This window comes from Zootoca vivipara, chromosome 10 (genome assembly GCF_963506605.1).
Source record: "Zootoca vivipara chromosome 10, rZooViv1.1, whole genome shotgun sequence".
NCBI classification, from domain to species: domain Eukaryota; kingdom Metazoa; phylum Chordata; class Lepidosauria; order Squamata; family Lacertidae; genus Zootoca; species Zootoca vivipara.
The window spans coordinates 31,740,221-31,762,166 of NC_083285.1; the positions used below are offsets into that span (position 1 = coordinate 31,740,221).

The 21,946-nt window shown below is 40.9% G+C and overlaps 1 protein-coding gene across 2 annotated transcripts in view; it reads left to right on the forward strand.

Annotated features, from left to right (window-relative positions):
- SYT1 (synaptotagmin 1) overlaps positions 1 to 20,247 on the forward strand; it is a 333,238-nt gene extending 312,991 nt beyond the window's left edge. For both annotated transcript variants that reach the window (XM_035127518.2, XM_035127522.2), the window contains exons 9-10: positions 16,977 to 17,110; positions 17,918 to 20,247. In XM_035127518.2, the coding sequence (XP_034983409.1) occupies positions 16,977 to 17,110; positions 17,918 to 18,124 (341 nt within the window). In that variant the 3' untranslated portion in view covers positions 18,125 to 20,247. The remainder of the gene's footprint in view (positions 1 to 16,976; positions 17,111 to 17,917) is intronic.
- Positions 20,248 to 21,946: the final 1,699 nt, after the last annotated feature.

Genomic DNA, 21,946 nt, shown 5'->3' on the forward strand with positions numbered 1-21,946 from the left:
TATTTCTACCATGGGAAAGAACCACAGTACCATCTCCTCCCATGTGGCCACAGATCCAGGAGGCATGGGAAGGGGCTGCTCTGTAATTCCAGTGTAACAAAGTTGGGTTAATTGACCCAAATGCCTTTTATTTCCAATTCTGGTACTTCACTTATGGCTATTAGCAACTAGAAGAGGTTTCCTCTCTCCTCCTTGTCTGCCAAGTCAAAAACTAGAGGCAACTCTGGCAGACTGTAAATAGACCGTACAGTCGGTGGGAGTTGCACACACCCTGTTGAACAAGGTTTTTGTGATCTACAGAGCTGTTTGGCACCTTCACATTGGATGTCATGTTTGCAGATAGCCCTTTTTTGTGTAAAACCCAATATGCATAGGGTAGCAATATGATTATTAACAACCCCGTCTCCCAACCCCTTTAAACAAAAAAGCCCTAGGAAATAATCATGCATTCGGGGCATTTAGACATTAGATTTTATGCTGGTGGTATATTCCATTTCTAAGGAAATCCTGTAGACAGTGTTAATAATAGGAAAGAAACCATTTTCTCCAGTAAGGAATTGAAGTAAAAGAATATTTAATTCCTTCTGCATTCTATGGCTCATAGCCTGCAATAATATGCCAGATTAGATTAGATAGATAGATAGATAGATAGATAGATAGATAGATAGATAGATAGATGATAGATAGATGATAGATAGATGATAGATAGATAGATGATAGATAGATGATAGATAGATAGATAGATAGATAGATAGATAGATAGATAGATGATAGTCAATCCTAGGGTTGCTTAATATTGTTACTTGCACCTGCATCCCTTTATATAAGTACATAATTCTGTTGCCTTTTTAAAGGAATATAAGTACATAGTTCCTTTAAAAGGGCAACAGAACCACTGAACCAGTGCTCAATTCCCAGTGAACTATGGTTTCAGCCAACTCCAAGGCTGCACCCTGTCCTGACTGACTCCAACTAAAACCCTCCACCTCCTACTTTCTAAATTCAAATTGCAAAGCTGGATCCAACTGTATTTCTGCCCCACTTGCCTTTCCAAGGTGTTGCCTTTCCAAGGGTTTGTCGGTATTTTATTTCATTGATGGAAAGAGATGCCCAGCTACCCAGGAACATTACAGTTAAAGTCCCAGGCCAATCATCAGTTGCCCGTTCCCAGTAATCAAGGCAGCCCAAACTCATAAGACGACATTGGAGCCTATCCCTCTTCTTTACCAGTGTGCTCTGCTAGCCCAGTTCCCCTCTGAGGACAACAGACCCCTGTGTCAGTGGGATGGAACGTTAATGTCTACAATTTGAGCAAAAGATCTATACATTTTAATCATCCTCCCCTTTTCCTTCCTTCCATACTTCCTTACAGCAGTGACACAATGAGATAAATAGCTTGCAGCATCTCATTTATTGGAGATGCTGTGAAGTGCATCCACATTTATGTGCTGATGTTCAATATTATCTGATACAGCTCATATCCAAGGGCAAGTATCATTTCAAAATATGTAGCTTAAATTATATTTTTATGAAGTATAAGGCTGCTTTCCTATGGAAAAAAGTTACAGAGCTTAACAGTTCCCTCCCTAAAAAATAAATACGGTCAATCACTTTTTATTTCAAAGACAACATTGTTAAGTCTAGGAGCACTGCAGACACCAGCTTATGTGGACTAATAGGGCAATTCTTTGTATGCCTACTCAGGAGTAAAAGCGGAATCCTAATCATATGTACTCTGAAATAAGTCCTGTTGAATTCAGTGGGACTGGGTGTGTACACACCAGTGCTATTATTCTAGAAAAAGAGGTGCCAGAACTCAACATGAGCACCTGTTCTCTTAAAATGGCAATGACACCCACCCGAGAGATGCTGGAACTGAGTTCCAGCAGGTTGTGGCTGAAAAAAAGCCCTGGTACACACCATATATTTAAAGCACATTTCTCCCTCCCCCAAAGAATGCTGGGAACTGTAGTTCATGCCTCAGAGAGTTACAATGCCCAGCACCCTTAACAATTTATGGTCCACAGGAATTTTTGAGGAGCAGTGCTTTAAATGGGCTTTAATGTGTTACTTAAGGTGAAGGGTGAAGCCTCAACCCCATTAAGTTCTATTGAATGTACTCCCATGTCTGCAGTCTTATGCACACTTACCTTGGAGTAAGTCCCATGGAACTCAGTGGAACTTATTTCTGCACAGGCTTGTAAGTGTTGAAATTGATAATTTACATTGAAAAAGTGAAATGCAAGATACAGGATTCATCTGAGTGACTTCAAAACCTGCAGATTTCAAACAAACAGTTTGAGAGGAAAGGTTAAAGAAGAATTTCTAAAAAAATGGGACAGGTACAAGAAATATGTTAGAAAATATACTGAGAACAAAATTTCTATGATAGCGTTTGAGTAAAAAAGGGAAAAAATCTGTTTGGATTTGCAGAAATCAGTTTCCTTAAGAAATAGGAGTGTCAAACGATATGTAAAAACAGAGATAGCATGGATTGAATATACACTCTGCGACAAAAAGAGGAGAGTATGCTGATGGAGATAACAGGAAGTCCAAAGATAAAATTTACTTTCTTTTCTTTTCTTTTCTTTTCTTTTTTTCCTCCTTTCCCTTTTTTTCTCTGGGAAAGGAGGATTAGAAATACGATACGAAACATTGTAACAAACAAACATAAATGTATATGTGTATGTATATGTATGTATATGTATATGTATATGTATACAAGCATGAAGAACAATGTTCAGGTTTGGTGATGGGAAAAAATAAATAAATATCATTCAAAAAAAAAACCTGCAGATTTCTAACAGCACAAATCAGCTTCTTCAGTTACACGATTAATAGTAGTTGTGGCGGTTGTAATTTCACTGAAATGCTCGCTTCAAAAAAAATGATTATTATTCATTCACAAGGCATACAACAACAACAAAAAGAGAGATTCTTTGTATTTAACGAAAGTCCAAGCACAGCTAAATATCCAGGCCACAATCCATCACTGATCTAGGAATGATTACGGTCATTGGTTCTTCTGTGGTAACTCTTTGCTGGATTGTGGCTCTAGTTTTAAGTGATTAAATTGAATTTGAAAATCTCGTGCTTCAAGATGGTTTGTTGGGCTTTTTTAAAAACCACCGTTATTTGGTTCTCTCAGTAACTGTGTTATTTATTTGACTGGAAGGCGAGCACATTCCCACTTTGTTATATCCACTCAGCTGTGGGCTACTGATGTACATTTTCATTCCTAATATGGTAGCAGGAGAGGGTTTTGTCTGAGTTCCAGAGCACTGTTTCCAACTTATGGAATGCCATGAAAAAAGAAAAGGAAACAGTTCAGCAGTGACAAAGATGTGGACTTTTGCACTAATAAAGAGCTGGAAAAGGATAACATGAACTTAGAAACTTCACCTTTGTTATTTTTACATTCACCACTTCATCTTCAACTTTCCATCAAGGCATGAAATGTTTCCAGTTGTGTTAAACAGACATCCTGGAACATTTCAAAATTAACTTGTCTAGAAATGTAAGTTCCTTTTTTTATTTTTGCCATGGCACAAAGGAGAAATGCAAAATTATAAACTCCCCCCTCCCCCCCCCACATTTGTCCGTGATCCACTTTCTGTGCATCAATTATATTGTTGTTGCTTTGTCTTGGTGGAAATTCGAGGGTGGATGGAAGAAAACTGAATTATAATTTTACTTCACCAGTCTTCTTCAGGGTCACTTTAGAGTAGCGTCGGTTGACTCAAAACAGAAACTCATTTGATGTAGCCAATCTAAGGAAGAGACTCCTGAGAAAGATGTAAAGATTCCCTGGCTTGTGATGACTTCACAACCCAGGAAGAGTTATTTATTCTATTTATTTAATGATAAATAAATAAAGTCCATCATGACTTTAGGTCTTGTCTCTTAAATATGAGTTATTAGGCTGGGTCCTCCAACAATAGGCAGAGACTTTGGCCTGCCATGTAGCCTGAATAAACATCAAGGAGACTTCATCCCTCTGCAAAATTTGATGAAAACAAAACCCTTCTTTCTGGGCTGAATGCTCTCCTTTCAACAATAAGTCAGTTCCTTCTAAGAACTGACTTGGTCCCCAGATGCTGTTGGACTATGACTTCCATATCAAGGCAGACTATTGGTCCAGCTAGCTCAAAATTGTCAACGCCAACTGACAATGTCTAGAATCTCTTTCAGAACTACCTGGAGAGACTGGGAATTGAAAGCCACTGCCCTTCCCTGCCTATAGCCATACCCACTGAAACACCCAAGCTGCTGTGTATATGGTTACAGAAGCCACAACTTATGTAGTGTTCTGATTTCTAAAATGTATTATCAGAGTTACCAAACATTGTTTTCCTCTAACATAACACCCTAAATGTAGCAGTTGTCAAGCTACAAGAATGGGGGTCCAAAGCTCATTGTATACTTCACAATTAGAGGAATGCACATTGCTGCTTAAAGGGAGAAGCTCTTATGTCCAGGGTCTCAAATGACTCAGCTTCACCACCATTACATTAAATTAAGGATAATTTTAAACCAAATGAGAGGATGATATTTCACTGTTTTGACTTAAGGGCTCCAGGTACTTCTGAGCACTGTAGTTAAATTCCTTTCTTTTTGGCTGTAGAGTGGTAGAAAGAAATTTATAGAAGAGGTTTCTTAGTAGAGCAAATACTACTTTCACATATTAAAAGTATTTAACAAAAACATCCTTTTGTCTATGGTAAGAAGGGGCTTTTTCTCCTTTGTTGTGTGTAATTGTGACATTTTGATTACCAGCAAAATGGACTGAAAATTTTCCTTCCATTTCCACCCCTGACAAACCCTATTATCAGTCAGAAAACAGGGGAAATTATTGCAGTCTATGGCTGAACAACCCTGCGCTCCTGAAATGAAAAAAATGAGGCACATTTTGCAGCTTGCCCAATATCCTCTCTTGCTTGGGGGGTGGGCACTAGGTGAAAATTTGGGTGGGGGCATGAAATATTGTGAAGTATTGTGACATCATTTGCAATATCCCTCAAATACACCAAATGACTTTGTTACAAATCCCTATGCAAATATAGGTGCATCTTACAGATTTAGGATTGCCTTAAATTTGCTGAAATTCCCCCAGTCCTCCCCATGTGAACCGATGGCATTTCAAAGGTGGTTGGGCTCCATGCATGCTTTATGAGCTGTTTGCTTTGTCGTATCAGATGGCTCCTAGATTAGACTATGTCAAGATCTTGTCTCAACTGAACAGCAGACAGGAGTATGCTGAACTCTCCAAATTTAATCAAGGTAGTCAGTGAACCACGAGCTCTGCCTGCTCACCCACTTTTGCACCGAATTGGATATCTGCTGTTTAAATTGTAGCAGGTATCTGAGCTGAAAACTATCATGTACCTTCATGTTTCTGATGCCTTATGTTACGTTTCAACGCCTCCTCAGTGAAAGTGATGTACAGCAAGTAGCAAAACTGTTACGTGCCAATCCGGGATCCATTTGTGTCACTGAATGCCTGGAAGAATTTGAGACATCCTAAGATTCACGAAGGCACATTATCACACACAATTTCTGCCTTTTCCCCCTTGCCATCCATATAAGACAATGTATGATTTGCGATGCAATCCTGTATGTGTCTCCTCAAAAGGGAAGTCACATTGTGTTCAGTGGAGTTTACTTCCAGGTATGTTGGTATAGCAAGGGTGGGAAAACTGTGGCCTCACATCTCCCATTATTCCTGACCATTGCTCATACTATCTGGGACTGGTGGGAATTGGTGCCCCAAAACCAGAACCAGATTAAGACCTTTAGAGGCCCTAAGCACTTAAAAGATTTTAATGCCCCCAATATATATCTTAATTCAAAATATAAACACGTGAGCCTTGGTGGACCAAGTGGCAGTTTACCAGTTACCAGATTCTAATTTTGTTGTATTCCCAAGATTAATGTATATCATTAATCTTGATTATTACTACATTGTTGGTGTTATTTTGCTATTATTGTGTGTATAGTATGCATTTTTTTATTTATTTTTTTGGTTTATCGTGGGAGCCTTTTTTATCAGCTGCACTATATGGTCCATGGTAAATCTGGCAGTGGAAGATTTCTGTGGTGCCCCTCTTCCCTTGATGCCCTAAGCATGTGCTTATTTTGCTTAATGACTAATCAGCTCTGCCTCAAACATCTGGAGGGCTACAGGCTCTCCACCCTGTGGCATAGGATTGCAGCCTAAGCCACTGACAATGGAATCCTATGCATGTTCACCTGTCCAGTGGAGTTCAATGGGGCTTATGCCCAGGCAGCACATTTACAATTGCACTTTGTGTGCTTTCCTTTGATCTTGCCCTGAATGCTCACCTATAGATAATCACTCTGCATCCATTCCGTGTAGGAGGCAGGAAACTTGTCTTGCACTTGCCTGTGAATTACTAAGCAGACCAGAGTGCTGAGGCATAATGGATTTTTCATCTTCCTAGCAAATGTCAAGAGCTGTGTGTATCTTTTTGAGGTCATCAATAAGCCTGTCCTGTTCACAGAATTGCATAGCTTTTCGCAGCCTCCTGCTTTCCAGACAGAACAATGAGTTGCTTCATATATAGATGCTGAGTTAGGAAGCTGTAAGGGCATTAGCAGTATGCTTGAGTAATTGAAGTTAGCTGTTTTGCACAACTGCATTGCCTTTCCCATTGTGATGTCTTTTGGCTTACTGGTTAGAACAGAGCTTTCCAAACTTTTTAGGTTGGTGACACACTTTTTAGACATGCATCATTTCACGACACAGTAATTCAGTTTTACTAGCAAACCAGAGGTTAAACTAACCCCTTTCCAGCCCTGGAAGGGGTGCCGGGAGCATTTGTGCAACACACCTACACACTGCAGCCAACTACACACTAACATGTCACGACACACAGTTTGGAAATCTCTGGGTTAGAAACTTATTTAATTGGCTTTGGAAGGGGAAGGGGGAGAGAGAAGCACAACTTTAAGGAAAACAATAGCCCTGACCTCACTTAATGCAAATGTTGTGCATATGTCTGAGATCGAAAAGGAGATGCACGTCTTTCTGAATAATCTGTTATACTGCTCTTAACCTAAAATACAGCATTGCTTGCTGAGAAATTCATAACTGAGCTGGATGACACTCTGAATTTCTTCAGTCACAGATGCTTCAGGAAGAAATACTATGCCTGTATTTTATATTCTTTCTACAGAAAAGTGTCTTTGATTTGATACTTTTCACCACATTGTCAGACATCAAAGAGCTGCATGTTTACCGAAGCTTAAAAACCTTGTCAATAAAACGGTAACCTTGTCAATACAAGAATGGCTATGGAAATTTGAACAATATTACAGATGGTTTGTCCTTTGTGGTTGGAATCTGTGTCATTTCAAAATTACATGCATGGAATGTTTAATTCCTTGTCTGCGTTTTGAATATTTATATTGTATATAATTCTCAAAGCCCACCAGTTCCTGTCTCAGCAGAGTACGATTGGGTAAAAATATCACCTCTTATTGTTTGCAACAATTTCCAGAGGGGCACCTGTGTTAGCCTATTGCAGAAAATAAACAAAATACTTTCGTGGCACCTTAAAGGTAAAGATAAAGGGACCCCTGACTATTAGGTCCAGTCGTGAATGACTCTAAGGTTGCGGCGCTCATCTCGCTTTACTGGCCGAGGGAGCCAGTGTACAGCTTCCGGGTCTTGTGGCCAGCATGACTAAGCCGCTTCTGGCAAACCAGAGCAGCGCACGGAAACGCCGTTTACCTTCCTGCTGGAGTGGTACCTATTTATCTACTTGTACTTTGCCGTGCTTTCGAACTGCACGTGCATACACACATACCCACCAACTGAGGATCATATGTAATGGCCTTTAAGGTGCCACAAGACTCTTTCTTGTTTTTGTCTGGAGCAAGTCATAGGAATGCTTGTTTGTACTAAATGAATCATGTCCCTTACTCCTTAAGAATGACCTTTTCCCAGGCAGCCAGATATTCCACCGAGAGTGGCCAGAGCACCGACATGTTCACAGGACCAGAGATTCTGTGCTAGCAACCAAAACTAGGTTGCAGCTTTGAATTGTAAGCAATAAATGAACCTTGTTCAGGTGTTAGCACAGATCCTTGGATGGGTACTAAGGCTATGTATCCATTGCATTTGAAACTCATTCATTCTCTTCTCCCATCCACCACTGGGCTCATTGCTAGCCATAGGCATCCTTGCGCAGATTCAGCATGCTACCACCAATGCAAGCGAGTGGGTGCATGGATGAGAGAGAGAAGAGCAAGTGCCCATATGGGAGTGCTCTCTTTATGCTCAAACAACATCTGAGTGCAAAGTGAGTGCAGAGTCAATGTGCTAAAAGATTGTGTCCTCACCATTTGGGTGTTATTTAGCTGCCGGTGAAATGAGTGGTAAGTTGAAGACTGGGCCATTGGATAAACCTCCAGTCTTGTACTGACACTAATATTTATGTGGTGATTTCAATTACATGTTTTCAAATTCAGTTCAAATTAAAATTCAGACAGTGTTGAAACTTCAAGACACATGTGAACACCAGTATTAATATATTGGTGTATATATCATATATTAACATATTTGTGTTCACTTTTGCGTTCCACTTCAACACTGCCTGAATTCTCATTTGAACTGAATTTGAAAATGCCAAGATTCCTTTAGCTTGAAATCTATCTGACTATACAGTGGTACCTTGGTTCTTGAACGTAATCCGTTCCAGAAGTCCGTTCAACTTCTGAAATGTTCGAAAACCAAGGTGAGGCTTCCAATTGGCACAGGCGCCCCTGAAACAACAGCCGACAGCTGCATCGGACGTTCGGCTTCCAAAAAACATTCGAAGCACCGGAACACTTAACTTCCTGGTTTTTGGCTTCTGGGAGCCAAAATGTTCGAGTACCAAGGCATTCAAGAACCAAGGTTCCACTGCATATATTTGTGTACAATGTTCCACACCATTTTCAAGTGTCACTAGGCCCCAGGAGAATATTTTGGGGTGGGGGAACTGCAGAGGGATTGGCAAGTCATGAAAACTCTGTTCAATGAACATGATCTCTGTTCCATCCACAGAAGCAAAGTTAGGACCCAAGTCATTTATTTAGGACATATAATATTTTGTATGGCTGTTTGAAACATTATTAATCCACTGTACCTTTATTAGTATCCTGCAATAAAAGTGCTTTTAAAAATCCACATTTAGTTTAATCTACACAACAGAGTTTGGAAAGTGAAATGTTTCTCGCCCACTCCTGCCTTTTCTTCCTTTTCTGTCTACTTTCAAGGCGTGACTGACAAGCAGCCATGTCAATTTTGAACACTGGGGCCTGTTTCCTGGTTGATGAGTGGAGACAGGTTTATTGCTTTACACTGCAGAATTTTATTATAACCACATTTTCATAGCAATTGGGCTGCTTTCCTTTTGTACTTGAAGTGTTGTCTCTGGATTAAAGCATGAAGGTTTCTCAGTTGCTTATGGCTTTATTCCAATCTATTTCACTTAAAAATTATTTTGCTAAGTGTAGGTAGTTTATGGTGGGCTGGCAAGATTCTCGGGAGACCAATCTTTTATTTTTGTGATGCATTTGATGGAAAGGGGAGAAATAAGAGGAGATTGCCTGCTGCTTTCCTTTTAAACAACTTCACCCATTTGAACTGCCATACTTGCATTGTTCTGCTTGTGTAATGAAATATTATAAGTGGTGAAATCCTGTGGATAGAACTATTAGAATAAGCCTTAGGCCATTATGAACCATTCTGTTTTGTCAGTCTGCGGTTAACAATCCCTGACTGAAATTCTCCCAAAGGGAAGATCATTGACTCTTTGTCAATTTTATAACAATGTTTTTCCTGACACTGTTCCAGTTTCGCAATCCAGGTGTGTTAGCTCTTCTGGATGGAATGTCGTGTGTGCAAAAGGATGCTGAGTGGGAGGCAGGGAAAGTACATCTATCTTCCAGAGATGTGCCCTTGTAAGTTAGGCAGACAAATTTTCCTCAGGTACAGAGTACACTATATGGAGTTTTAAACAAATGCAGGGGCAGACCTCGTATGGTTTGCTATGCATTACAAGCCTTGGTGGACAGAAAGCATAAAAAACCTGTACTTGTGCTTCCAGTGTAACATCTGAAATGGTGCTGCTCCTTCACAGAGTTAGTGTAAATGTCTTATATGTATGTGTGGTAAGTTTATGCATCTCACCACAGAAGAAATGTGCTTGGTGTCTGCATCAGACATTATACAGGAAGCACAAAGAAATATGCTTGGCCTTCTACTCCCCCAACTTTCCCAGCGAATTACCTAATGGCATGCTTTCCCCTCATCGTCTTAATACATCCCATAATGTCTGAAGCGGCTCTCCAAATAGGAAATGAATCAGGGCTTTGCAGGCAACATCCAGTTTAGTAGCCAGCCCACCCTGCTTATGGAAGGGAGAATATACCCCATTCCATAGTTTTGCTTTTTTGTCATAGCTTTAGTCTATGTGTGTGTGATTAGGCCTATAAATATATTTCTAGATAGAAAGTATTTACAGACCCTCCACGTGTCCCTATTTTCCAGGAATGTCCCTGATTTAGAGAAGCTGTCCCAGGTGATCCTGGAATGTCCCTATTTTCATTGGAGAAACTTCGGAGTTATCCGACCCCTGAGCCATCTGAAGGCAATACTATATAAGGAAGGGTTTTTAAAAAATGTTTATTGTTTTATTATGTTTTATATGCTTTGGAAGCTGCCCAGAGTGGTTGGGGCAACCCAGTAAGATGTATGGGTTATAAATAGTAAAATTACCATTATGGAATGGGACGTCCTTATTTTCACTGGAGAAATGTTGGAGGATGTGTACTGTATTTATCCCTAAGACACCATCAGCCATTACAGGTGCAACATTTTGCCATCTGCATGTTCATTTTGTCACAGAAAGCAAAGCATACAATGCTGTGATTTAGTACAAGCAGACAATAACAAGCAGACAATAACACTTACGCAATCTGGAAGCACTCTGGCTCCTGCACAGTTTCTCTGAAAAGTTGCCTTCCATTGCTGCTGTGCTTCCCCAGAGAGTTCAGTCCCCCTCTGCCCCCAGTTTTCCTTCCCATTCTGAGGGTTTCCTTGTGCAAACGAATATTGATTCAGACAACCCACGCATGTGATCGCTATAAACTCATTAGAGGTTATTTCCGAGGCCTTAATTATCCCTTCCCACACATGAAAACACACAAGAGAAAAAACGTTAAAGGCAAATTATCCGTGCCTTGAAAGCCATGAACAGCGCACTGAGTCATCCTCTCACAGGAGAGAGGTTTGCTAGCCCTGAAGTAAGTCTGTTTTGAAATCCATGGGAGAAAGAAATGAAGAAGGAAAACACACTCTCAGACAGATCTGAAAGCAACATCCTACAACATTTCGCCCTGTGGGGAGCCATGATGCCAGCAATTCCCACAACCACATCTCTGTCCAATGTCTGGCTTCCTGCAGAAAAGAGAAAGCATGACAGATGCTGTTGGTATCAAACAGTTAGTGGAAATGTCCTAACACAACACATAATGGCTCTGCTGTACAGTGGACACGATCATTTGCCAACTGTCTGTTACCCAGAAAGCCCTGGCTGGCTTTATAGTCCTTTGAGGAGCAATGGTAGACAATTCTGTGCCATTTTCCTCCACTGGAATGATTGAGGGAAAGTCTGTTCACCTTTTATAGTTTTCCGACATAGGGGGAGGCATGCTGTTCCCCACCCCACCCCTGCACGTCACAGCTGGCCACACCATCTGTGCTGTGGACAGCTCCAGCCAATCTGTGGCTAGAGTGGGTGTGGCCGAGGGCCATTCAATTTTGGCACAGCCGGCTGGCTCCCTCTTCCTTGCCTCTTGCTTTTCTCAAAATATATGCTCTGATTCAGTGACCCCTTTGTTGTCTCACTATTGAAATTTGAGGCCCTCAGAATGGGAATCTGATTCTTGCCCCCATTATGTTTATCTATGAACTTAATGAACTTATCTATGTTTATCTGACCCAGAGAAGATTCCGGGAAGGAAGCGTTGTGCTTTCGGAGTAGAACTTTATGGCCATTTCAGATTTGTATTATGAAACGGGATGCTTAAGAACTTTTGTGCCATCACTAATAAGTATGCCTAGGCTTGTGCTGCAATCACTAATCAGGCATTAGAACAAGGCAGTGCTAAGAGGCAGTCCTGAGCTGCGTTGCCCAAAGCAAACAAGTTAATGTTGACGTGGAAAGTTCATTAAAAGGTGAAGACCAACCCGCCCACTTCCAAATCACAAGATAATGATCTAGAGCTGACTGTGGCCATGCCCACAGTCTTTAATGAGCATTATCCTGTTTTGTTGGTGTGGAGATTAGACAATGCTACATCAAGCATTATCCCACACTTACCAATGCATTTCCCTATTGCTTTGCTTGGGCAAAAAACAACCCCAATCTTTTGGGGAACTGCTGGGCCAGTCACTGTCTCTCAGCCTAACCTACCTCACAGGTAGGTTGTTGTGAGGATAAAGGATAAAGGAGGATAAAAGAGAACTACTGTATGTCTGCCACCTTGAGTTCATTGGAGGAAAGGCAGGATATAAATGTAATAAATAAGAAATAAAATAATGATAATATACGTAGTTCCAAATCAGCTTTAATTCGGGCAGACTCAGTTTGCCAGGATGTGGTGCTAGAGGAGACTCTTGAGAGTCCCATGGACTGCAAGAAGATCAAACCTATCCATTCTCAAGGAAATCAGCCCTGAGTGCTCACTGGAAGGACAGATCCTGAAGCTGAGGCTCCAATACTTTGGCCACCTCATGAGAAGAGAAGACTCCCTGGAAAAGACCCTGATGTTGGGAAAGATTGAGGGCACTAGGAGAAGGGGACGACAGAGGACGAGATGGTTGGACAGTGTTCTCGAAGCTATGAACATGAGTTTGACCAAACTACGGGAGGCAGTGGAAGGCAGGAGTGCCTGGCATGCTCTGGTCCATGGGGTCACGAAGAGTCAGACACGACTAAACGACTAAACAACAACAACAACAATTGAATTTCACCCCTAAATGTGACAGCCTGGAAGCGCTATATACCTTGACTATAGATACCTCAGTTCATGGGACTTGCAGGCATTTATTAAAGGTTATCTTTATATTTGTGTTCAGGAAATATTCAGATGTAGTAATCTTGTCCCACCCTAGCCAAATTTTTCCATTCCAGGCATTCAATCCAAGTAGAAATTCATGAATACTAAATTTTGCTATTTCTGGAAAGGCTTCATTAAGTACTGGCAACCTACAACTTAGGTTTCACCTTAAAACCCACTGTCAATCAGGGGCACCATAGTTCCAGCTTTTGTTAAAGGAATATTTCATTTTCATTGTGCTGCACTCCACAGATTCTATCTTGTCCCTGTATATTTGATGCTGCTGATACAGGTGACTCATTTAACCATGGTGTATTGTCTAGGATAAACCTGGTTTGTCTCTTGAATGTCATATGTACAATTTTTCCTTTATTATCTATGAGATTAAATATTCCTTCTCAAGGCTCTAGCTGTGGGTATTGGAGCTGTCTTTAGAAGACGTGCAACAGTGTTTCTAAGATCAAAATCACTGTATTTACTGGCAATTTGACATTACCTCAACTTTCATTTCATATGAGACTTGAATCTTTTGTTTGCCTCTAAATAATGGCTGGTATCTTTGCCTCTAAACTTTGACAAAACAAAGCATGTCAGCTCCAGTACCCTGCTGCTTTTAAAAGCTTCTTTATTAGCCTCACTTGAGATGTTCTTGTAAAATCAGTAATGCACAATATAAATTGTACATTTTTCAACTTTTGAATTTTCGTGCACTGAATATTAATCAGGGTAACTGAAAAATCAACTTAGCCCTTTCCATAGAAGGACAGTGCCAACCCCCACCTCCACCCCACCAGTCTGACTACACACTGTCCTCTCAGCAGGGCTTTATTGCAGTCTTGCATCATCATAAAGCAGTCTTCTTACATCCAAGAATCAGCATACACAGGTGGGATTACATACAGGGGAGAAGCCAATGGGGGGGGGGAGTCAACCATACCTCTTTATACTAGCTGGCTAAAGACCAATTCGCCAACGCTCCATGTCTCATGATGCTGACTCATCACATGATACTGAGTCAGCATTTCCACTTAACACGGAGTGTTAACTGCTTGATACCCACAGTACTCCAACAGTTGTTTCCTCCTCCTCCTCCTCTTCTCCACCTCCACCTCTTGAATGTCATGAGGTTTAATAAATTAAAACTAAAACTACTCGTGATATACACTACTGACAGTGGCGCTTTAGAGAAATGGAACAGTGTAGGTTTTTTTGTCTTCACAGCTTTAAGCTGAACACATTTAAACATGCCGTACATTTTTAAACCAGTCATTCAAAGCTGTGGTGCTCAGGTCATAGTGTGGGTGGGGGAATCTGTGTTGAGAAAAGACCAAGCAAGGTTTTACATCTTCACAGTCTACCTTCTAATAATAGCCTGATTCATTTATTCTCAGGTATATAAGCAGCTGAGACTAGAAAGCTTTTAGCTGACTTCTCTTCCCCTGTTTCCTTTCCCTTATAAAATTGTTCTGTCATGAGTTGTCATTGCCATCCGTCTGTCGCAGGAGACCAATGGAGGAGTGCACCTTTATGGGTTGAGTCAAACTGTTGGAAGGTTCCAACACCTGCCATGGCTGTAGAGACCAATATGGGAGGGACGTCTTTTGTTGCGGCTGAGGCAGATGAAGGCAACCGCTTGTATGTCATTTCTTTTAAGGAAATGCAACACAAACCAAGAGTGCTGGGCAGCCATCAGGTCTATAGAGCAAAGCCCTGTGGATTGTGGCTTAATTCTCACCCCGTGGCTTAATATTTCAGGGACCCCTGACCATTAGGTCCAGTTGTGACCGACTCTGGGGTTGCGGCGCTCATCTCGTGTTATTGGCCGAGGGAGCCGGCGTACAGCTTCCAGGTCATGTGGCCAACATGACAAAGCCGCTTCTGGGGAACCAGAGCAGCACACAGAAACGCTGTTTACCTTCCCGCTGTAAAGGGCCCCTGACCATTAGGTCCAGTCGTGACTGACTCTGGGGTTGCGCACTCATCTCGCATTATTGGCCGAGGGAGCCGGCGTATAGCTTCCAGGTCATGTACCTTCCCACTGTAGTGGTACCTATTTTTCTACTTGCACTTTGACGTGCTTTCGAACTGCTAGGTTGGCTGGAGCTGGGACCGAGCAATGGGAGCTCACCCTGTGGCAGGGATTTGAACCGCCGACCCTCTGATCAGCAAGCCCTAGGCTCAGTGGTTTAACCCACAGCACCACCTGTGTCCCAATATTTCAGGGTACATCTACAAAATAACACAAACACTTTTCCAGTTCAGAGCAAAACTGGATGTTCGGGAAGAAGCCACTGAAAATGATGGTATGATGGGGTAGGAGTCAACTGCACACTGACAGTGAACTGGTAGTGCCAGCCCACATTTGTTGGAGGAACAGTATACTGTAGACCCAGAGCCCTCTAAAGGGCATGACCCAGAGACGGCCATGCACATCATTGCCTGGCTGCCTAGAGCCATAGAAGACTCCTGGCTGCAATAAGGCATAAAGGAGTGTTCAGTGGAACCCAGGGTCCATTTTAGAAGCTGAGGGGGCCAGGGGTGTTGGAGAATCTGAGATGCCTCCTCTCTTCTTCCTGCACCTTGTGTCAATGTCATTTCTTCCCCACACCAGTATTCAACTATTTCTTACTTACAGAGTTGCCCTGTTAAGTTTTGGGTTCAGTTATATATGAAAAAGTACAGAATTAGCAAGGCTAGGCACATACAGAAATCCCTCCAGGAAATGTAGCCAAATCTATTAATTTCAATAGGCCTAATGTACACTCACAGATCTCTACCATGCGAGGAGAGACCAATCAGGGTGTAGAGTCCTTTTCACATGCTGATCGGCTGTGGAAGCAAGGCTAGCTAGCCCATTCAGTGGTGCGCTCCCCACAAACATGATTTTAATGCATGAAAGGAGAGGCATCCAAACCCCTCTATAATCAGAATGTAGTAAAAGTGGAATTGACTTGCTGAATCAGATGAAGGTGGCTTTAGTACAACACTTTGTCTGTCCAACCACAGCTCAACATACGTAATTGTAAATGATGGGAGCTTGTCAGCCCCTTGCAGCTTGCAGCTTGTCTTGGTTAATGAGACTACCACCACCCAGGAGCATGGAAGTGCCATTTGTAGCCATTATAAGTATCCTGGTTAATGTCTGTCCACTTGAATCTCTCTTTTCCTTTTGGAAAGCCATTTAAACCAGGAACCATCACCACCTCTTGCAGTGAACGATGCAATTCTATTTAACTACTTTGTTTTCCTGTGGTACAAGAGAATAAAGATGGGGGGGGGGGCAATGTGTTCATCTGAATGTGTTGTCTGGCTTTCTCAATGGACTTTTCAATGGACTCAATGGAGTCCATCTCTAATAGGAACAGGTGAGACAAGAGTAACCCTCACTGCTTCTGAACTTACTCTTTTCTGAAGCCTTGCAAGTTTGTAAGGCAGCAGTCACTAATAGGGGAAAGTCAGTTATCCACATATCTAGGAAAGAAATTTTGCCCTTGTAGAGTTCCTGTCAAGCAGTGACACCTCAGCAGCCTACCTACAGACAAATATTTCCAGGCAGAGGCAAATTAACACAAGGAGCTTCTCTGACTGTTTGCACAATACTGTACTGACTTTGCAGGATGCTCATCTTTTGGAAAAGTTGCATTATTGGAACATTTACCTGACAATTTTGCCTGATTTTTTTAATCTTCTATAAATATGGATTTGCTTGAGAAACATTTGTGAGTCTCCTGCCTCTTTTTTCCCTCCTTCCTCTTTTGACTCAATGATTATCCCCATTAGAGAACACAATATATTAACCAGGGCACCATTTCCTAACCGCCTTGGTTTTTCTTGTCATTGCTCAGATCCCTATGTGAAAATTCATCTGATGCAGAATGGAAAGCGGCTGAAGAAGAAGAAGACAACAATTAAAAAGAACACTCTGAATCCCTATTACAATGAGTCTTTCAGCTTTGAAGTACCATTTGAGCAAATCCAGGTAATGTCAGACATCAGTTTCTTCCTCGCCTTGAAACTCCATCCCTCGGCCCTCATACATATTTAACAGGAACCTTGCTAATTATCAAGTGTGCATGCCTTCATTAGCACCTACGCATGAATCCTGCACGGCATGAAATGAGTGTGACTGCTTCAAGAGGGGGATGATAAAATATACAGTACTTAGGAAGTGTCAATTCTTCAGCAAAAAAATAGGTAGCGGGCATTTTATAATATTCAGTAGCAGTGAATTCAGAACTGAATAAATAGTGATGGGGAAATAGATTTATTGATTGTTAGGAGTCTCTTGGAAGAGATGATTCACAGGGAACCAAACACACTCATTTGTAGCACAGTTAGGGCCATGGGAAGTGCTGTCATTGGTAGACTTCATGAAAGTAAATTTGGCATAATGATTAAATTTGAAATATGAGGGCATACAGCAGAACTTAAAATTGTGTTTATCCTTACCAAGCGACCAAAGTGACCAAACACTTGCAATTAAATCAGGATCTAGAGGGCAGGAAGTTCACCACAGCATTTAAAAACCTTTATGTGGTATGTGGTATTTAACAATAACAGTAACAATAGCAATAATTACTTGAAGCGCCTTATGAACAAAAGAGCAGTCACATCAATTGGCCCTAGGCTTTTAAAAAGTTTGGTTGTAAATAAGGCGCGTAACTCTCCATCTTCTGCCACCCACCTTTTCCATCTTTCTTGTAACAAGGTGACAAGGTCTACCCATTTTTTTGCAGTCCAGTTTGCCTTCCTCATTCCTGACTTTCTCTTTCTCATCCTGTTTTAGAAAGTGCAAGTTGTTGTAACTGTTTTGGACTATGACAAGATTGGCAAGAACGATGCCATTGGCAAAGTCTTTGTGGGCTACAATAGCACCGGGGCGGAGCTGCGACATTGGTCAGACATGTTGGCCAACCCAAGGCGACCCATTGCACAGTGGCACACCTTACAGCCAGAGGAAGAGGTAGACGCCATGCTTGCAGTCAAGAAGTAAGAAGACAAAAAGGAAACGAGAAAAGAAGCCTTTCTGCATTTGCCCATATAGTGCTCTTTAGCCAGTATCTGTAAATACCTCAGTAATATGGGTCCTTTTATTTCCAGCCATGCATCCCTAACACAGATCAGTGGTACTTCAAATCTTGTTTTTAATTTGCACAACTTTAAATGTAGAAAGCCCTATACGGCCCTCCCATCTCACCACTGCCCTCAGATCGACTCTTCTTTTAAGCAATATGTGTAGATAGAGCATGACGGAAATTATTTATTGTATCACAGTTGTACATACCAGTATGCTAAAAAAAAAAAAGATTAATAATTTATTTCTAGTCCGTTTATTTGTATGTTGTAAGCGTTTCCTAATCTGTGTATATCTAGATGTTTTTAATAAGATGTTCTATTTTAAATTATGTAAATTGACTGAGATATAGGAGAGCTGATAATATATTATAGGGTAACTAACTATCGTATCGTCTGCATTCCAGCAAAAATTCCAACTTGTTAAGGCACTAGTAGTGTTACACTGACATCTTAAAGGACAACTTAAATCTGAGCTTTCAACCGAATCGTTCAAATATCGATGTACGCTCACATGACACTCCTTGGAGGGGTTAATTCCCATTGGTGGTCTTTTCTCGTGGGCAACTTAGCATGATCTGAGCAGCTCCAAAGCTGACCTCAAGGAAGCGTAGCCAGAAGCTGATATATCGTTTTTTTCCTGTGTAAATATATATATAAAAACAAACTGAAATCATGGCTTTACACTTAGAAATTGAAGGTACAATTCCTTTGAGGGTGGGAGCATTAATTTTAGCATATAGGAACATATAAATTGGGGGAGGATAAATCACAAGGGGGGAGGATGCAATAGTAACAAACCCCTACAACTGACCATGGTAAAACACATACCTAAAACCCAATCGCTCTCCGTTTATCACCTTTATACAAAATTTGCATACTGTGAATCCCATTTGTGATCTCACATTCTCTAATCCTAATGAGTTTGCACATTAGACTTTGTAACAAAATATTTTATTATACTAAGCCAGATGAGAAGGAATGCAGAATATTTTTTAAAACAAAACAAAAAAAAATCACCACCGTGTGTGTTTATTATACAAAAGTAGTTTCATGGTGACGAGACAGTATTGTAAAATCCCATCAAAAGAGGACAAAAAGAAACAATTAGCCATATTTCTGAATGCACTTCAAAGCAAGCCAAAAGATTAACAGCTAGTGACCTTTTATATACTATTTATACTTAATAAGTTTTAATTTGTCCTTTAAAAAAAGTGAAACAAAACAAAGAACAAGTTCTAGCAAACTGAAGCAACCTCTTATGTACACTAGTTGCTCGTTTCAGGAGGAGTTTATAAATGTTTTCAATGTTACTATGTAGTAAATGGCACTATTATGAAGCTATTAGTCATTCCATTTAAGCGTCTTAAAAGACAGCTCTGTGTATCACTGTGACTGCCGTGTGTGCTTAGAAACTGTAGTTTTTCTCAGTGGATAGCAATCAATTTATTCCGTAGTGATATTGTAAAAAATACTGCCATTCCCTTCTACTGCACTGCCGAAGGAATGTATAGCACAAGCAGTTCTCCTACCTATGGACCAATCCAGAACTGAAGAGCTATGCATAGGACAAGGGCATCAAAATAGAGCAGATGGACCACACAGCATTTTGTCGACACTGTGCAATATTCCGCATCTCTTCCCCCCCCCCAACCCCCTCAGTTTGATGGTAAGTCCTACAGATAAAGACAGTTGTCATCTCAGATGATCCCATCTCATCATGTTGTGGGCATTACTATTTTTTTTAGCTCAGGTCTCTTCAATGGAGACGCCTTCCATTTAGTTACTTTCTTACTTGCATACTTATTTAAGAGACTGTGAATATAACGTGTTGAAGTACTTGTTCTATTTTTAGTTATCATCCCGGCACCAAAAACACAAGGAGGTAGCAAAAGAAAAAGGGGGGGAAATAGCACCCTTTTGTGGAATAAGTGGGATTTCCCTAGAAATAGGTGGGTAATCCAGTTAAATAATAATAAATTTTTTTAAAAAAAAACAGCAACAGATTTTTGAATGATAACAACCCCTTTCTCAGAGCTGTGGGTCTGCACCTCACCCAATAAGCAGAGAGGTTTTTTTTTTTAATTCCCAAGCCACAAATTGAATTTGTGGCAATGTGATCTGCTTTCTGCATAGCTTCCCGACAGATGAGAGTGGCAACATCTATCACTCTGGAGGTCTTTCTATTTTCTATAAGAAACGGGGGGGAAAGACATAGTTGAGTCAGATAAGCTAAGATGTATATATAGGAAAAAAATCTTACAGGAATACTTTTATAACCTTACATTTTTAAAAGGACCAAATCCCACCAAAGAGAAGAGCTCAACAGGCTTTGCAGCCTATGAGGAAAGAGTTTCAGCTCGACTGTAACTTCCTTTAGTTGTTCATTGTAGCAGGGACGACAAAAACAAAAAAACGCATCTTGAAATTTACAGGCTCAAGCTGCCAGAACTGATTCATTGTGTTAAGGTATTCTTAATGCATTTTCTTCCAGCACTGCCAGACTGAATGTCACCACAGAATTGGTTGCTAATGTACTATAGTTCTCAGCAGAGAGCAGACCTGCTATTTGACCAAGATGACATTTTCATCCTCAAAAGAAGCCACATGTACCTTTCTGACAAAGCTGTGTAAAAGTATTAGAATCTGATGCTGTAGAAAGATCCTAGTTGCCTTTGTGTATATTTACTGCCTGCTTGAGTGTTTCTATGTGTGGATTTTTCTCTGTATCTTGTAGAAACGTTTGGGGTGTTCTATCCTGCCATATGGCTCGTAGCCTGCGAGCTGACAAGTTTAGCTGTATTTTACATTCAGTTTTGATGAGGTGGTTTATATTTTGTTTCACTTTTGTGTAGTGGATCCCACGGTAGAGTTTTTCCAGGTGTTGTTAAAATAAAACATACATACTACACAGATATTCAATAAAAATGTTTTATTTCCTGTTGATGCCTTGAGTATTTTGATTTTCTTCCTCGGCTTAGTAACTAATCAGACAGGAATCTGTCAATTCTGATCCACCCATTTCAGACGCCATCACCTCAGGCCAGCAGGTCCACTGCATCCTTGAGGCCTGAGGTGTGCATACACACAGTTGCAATGCAGCTGCAAGTGGGTGTCTAAAAGTTGGAGAATATCCCATGTGTGCAATTGGAATACACATCTGCACCATGATCAAAACAGGTGCATACTATTTGACCAAGAAGAAGATTTATGTATTCGAAGCTGGAGGGAAAACTGCGTGTGCAAAATCAGGCAGGTCCAGTCTGGTCCAACACCTTGCATGTCCAGCTATATACTTGGTGATAGGGTTGATCTTCTGTTTTGAGGAAAATAAAGGTTATACTTCATCCCTATCCCCTCTTTATTGCCCAGCAAACAGCTGGCATATTGGCAAGTATCTTACTGGGACAAAACGCTTGAGCTGTTGATGCACATGCAGTAGGACTTTGACCAGAGTATATTTTCCTGACATTCCTGGCATTAATAATTCCCTGTCACAAAGTGGCTGAAATTGGGTCATTAGACAGTTCATGTTAGCAGAGCGTATTCCCAGGAGTTTCAGCTCTCATCCTTTTGAAGGTAGTTATCTGATCATGAAAGCATTTCTATGCTACATTCCTGGTTTTCAGGGATACACAGGCAAAACATTTTAAGTATTTTAATCCATGACATTTAGTAGCACAAACAACAGAAGGCTTTGCTTTAACACAGAAGCAAAAAAGAAGAGTATGTCTGCTATGAA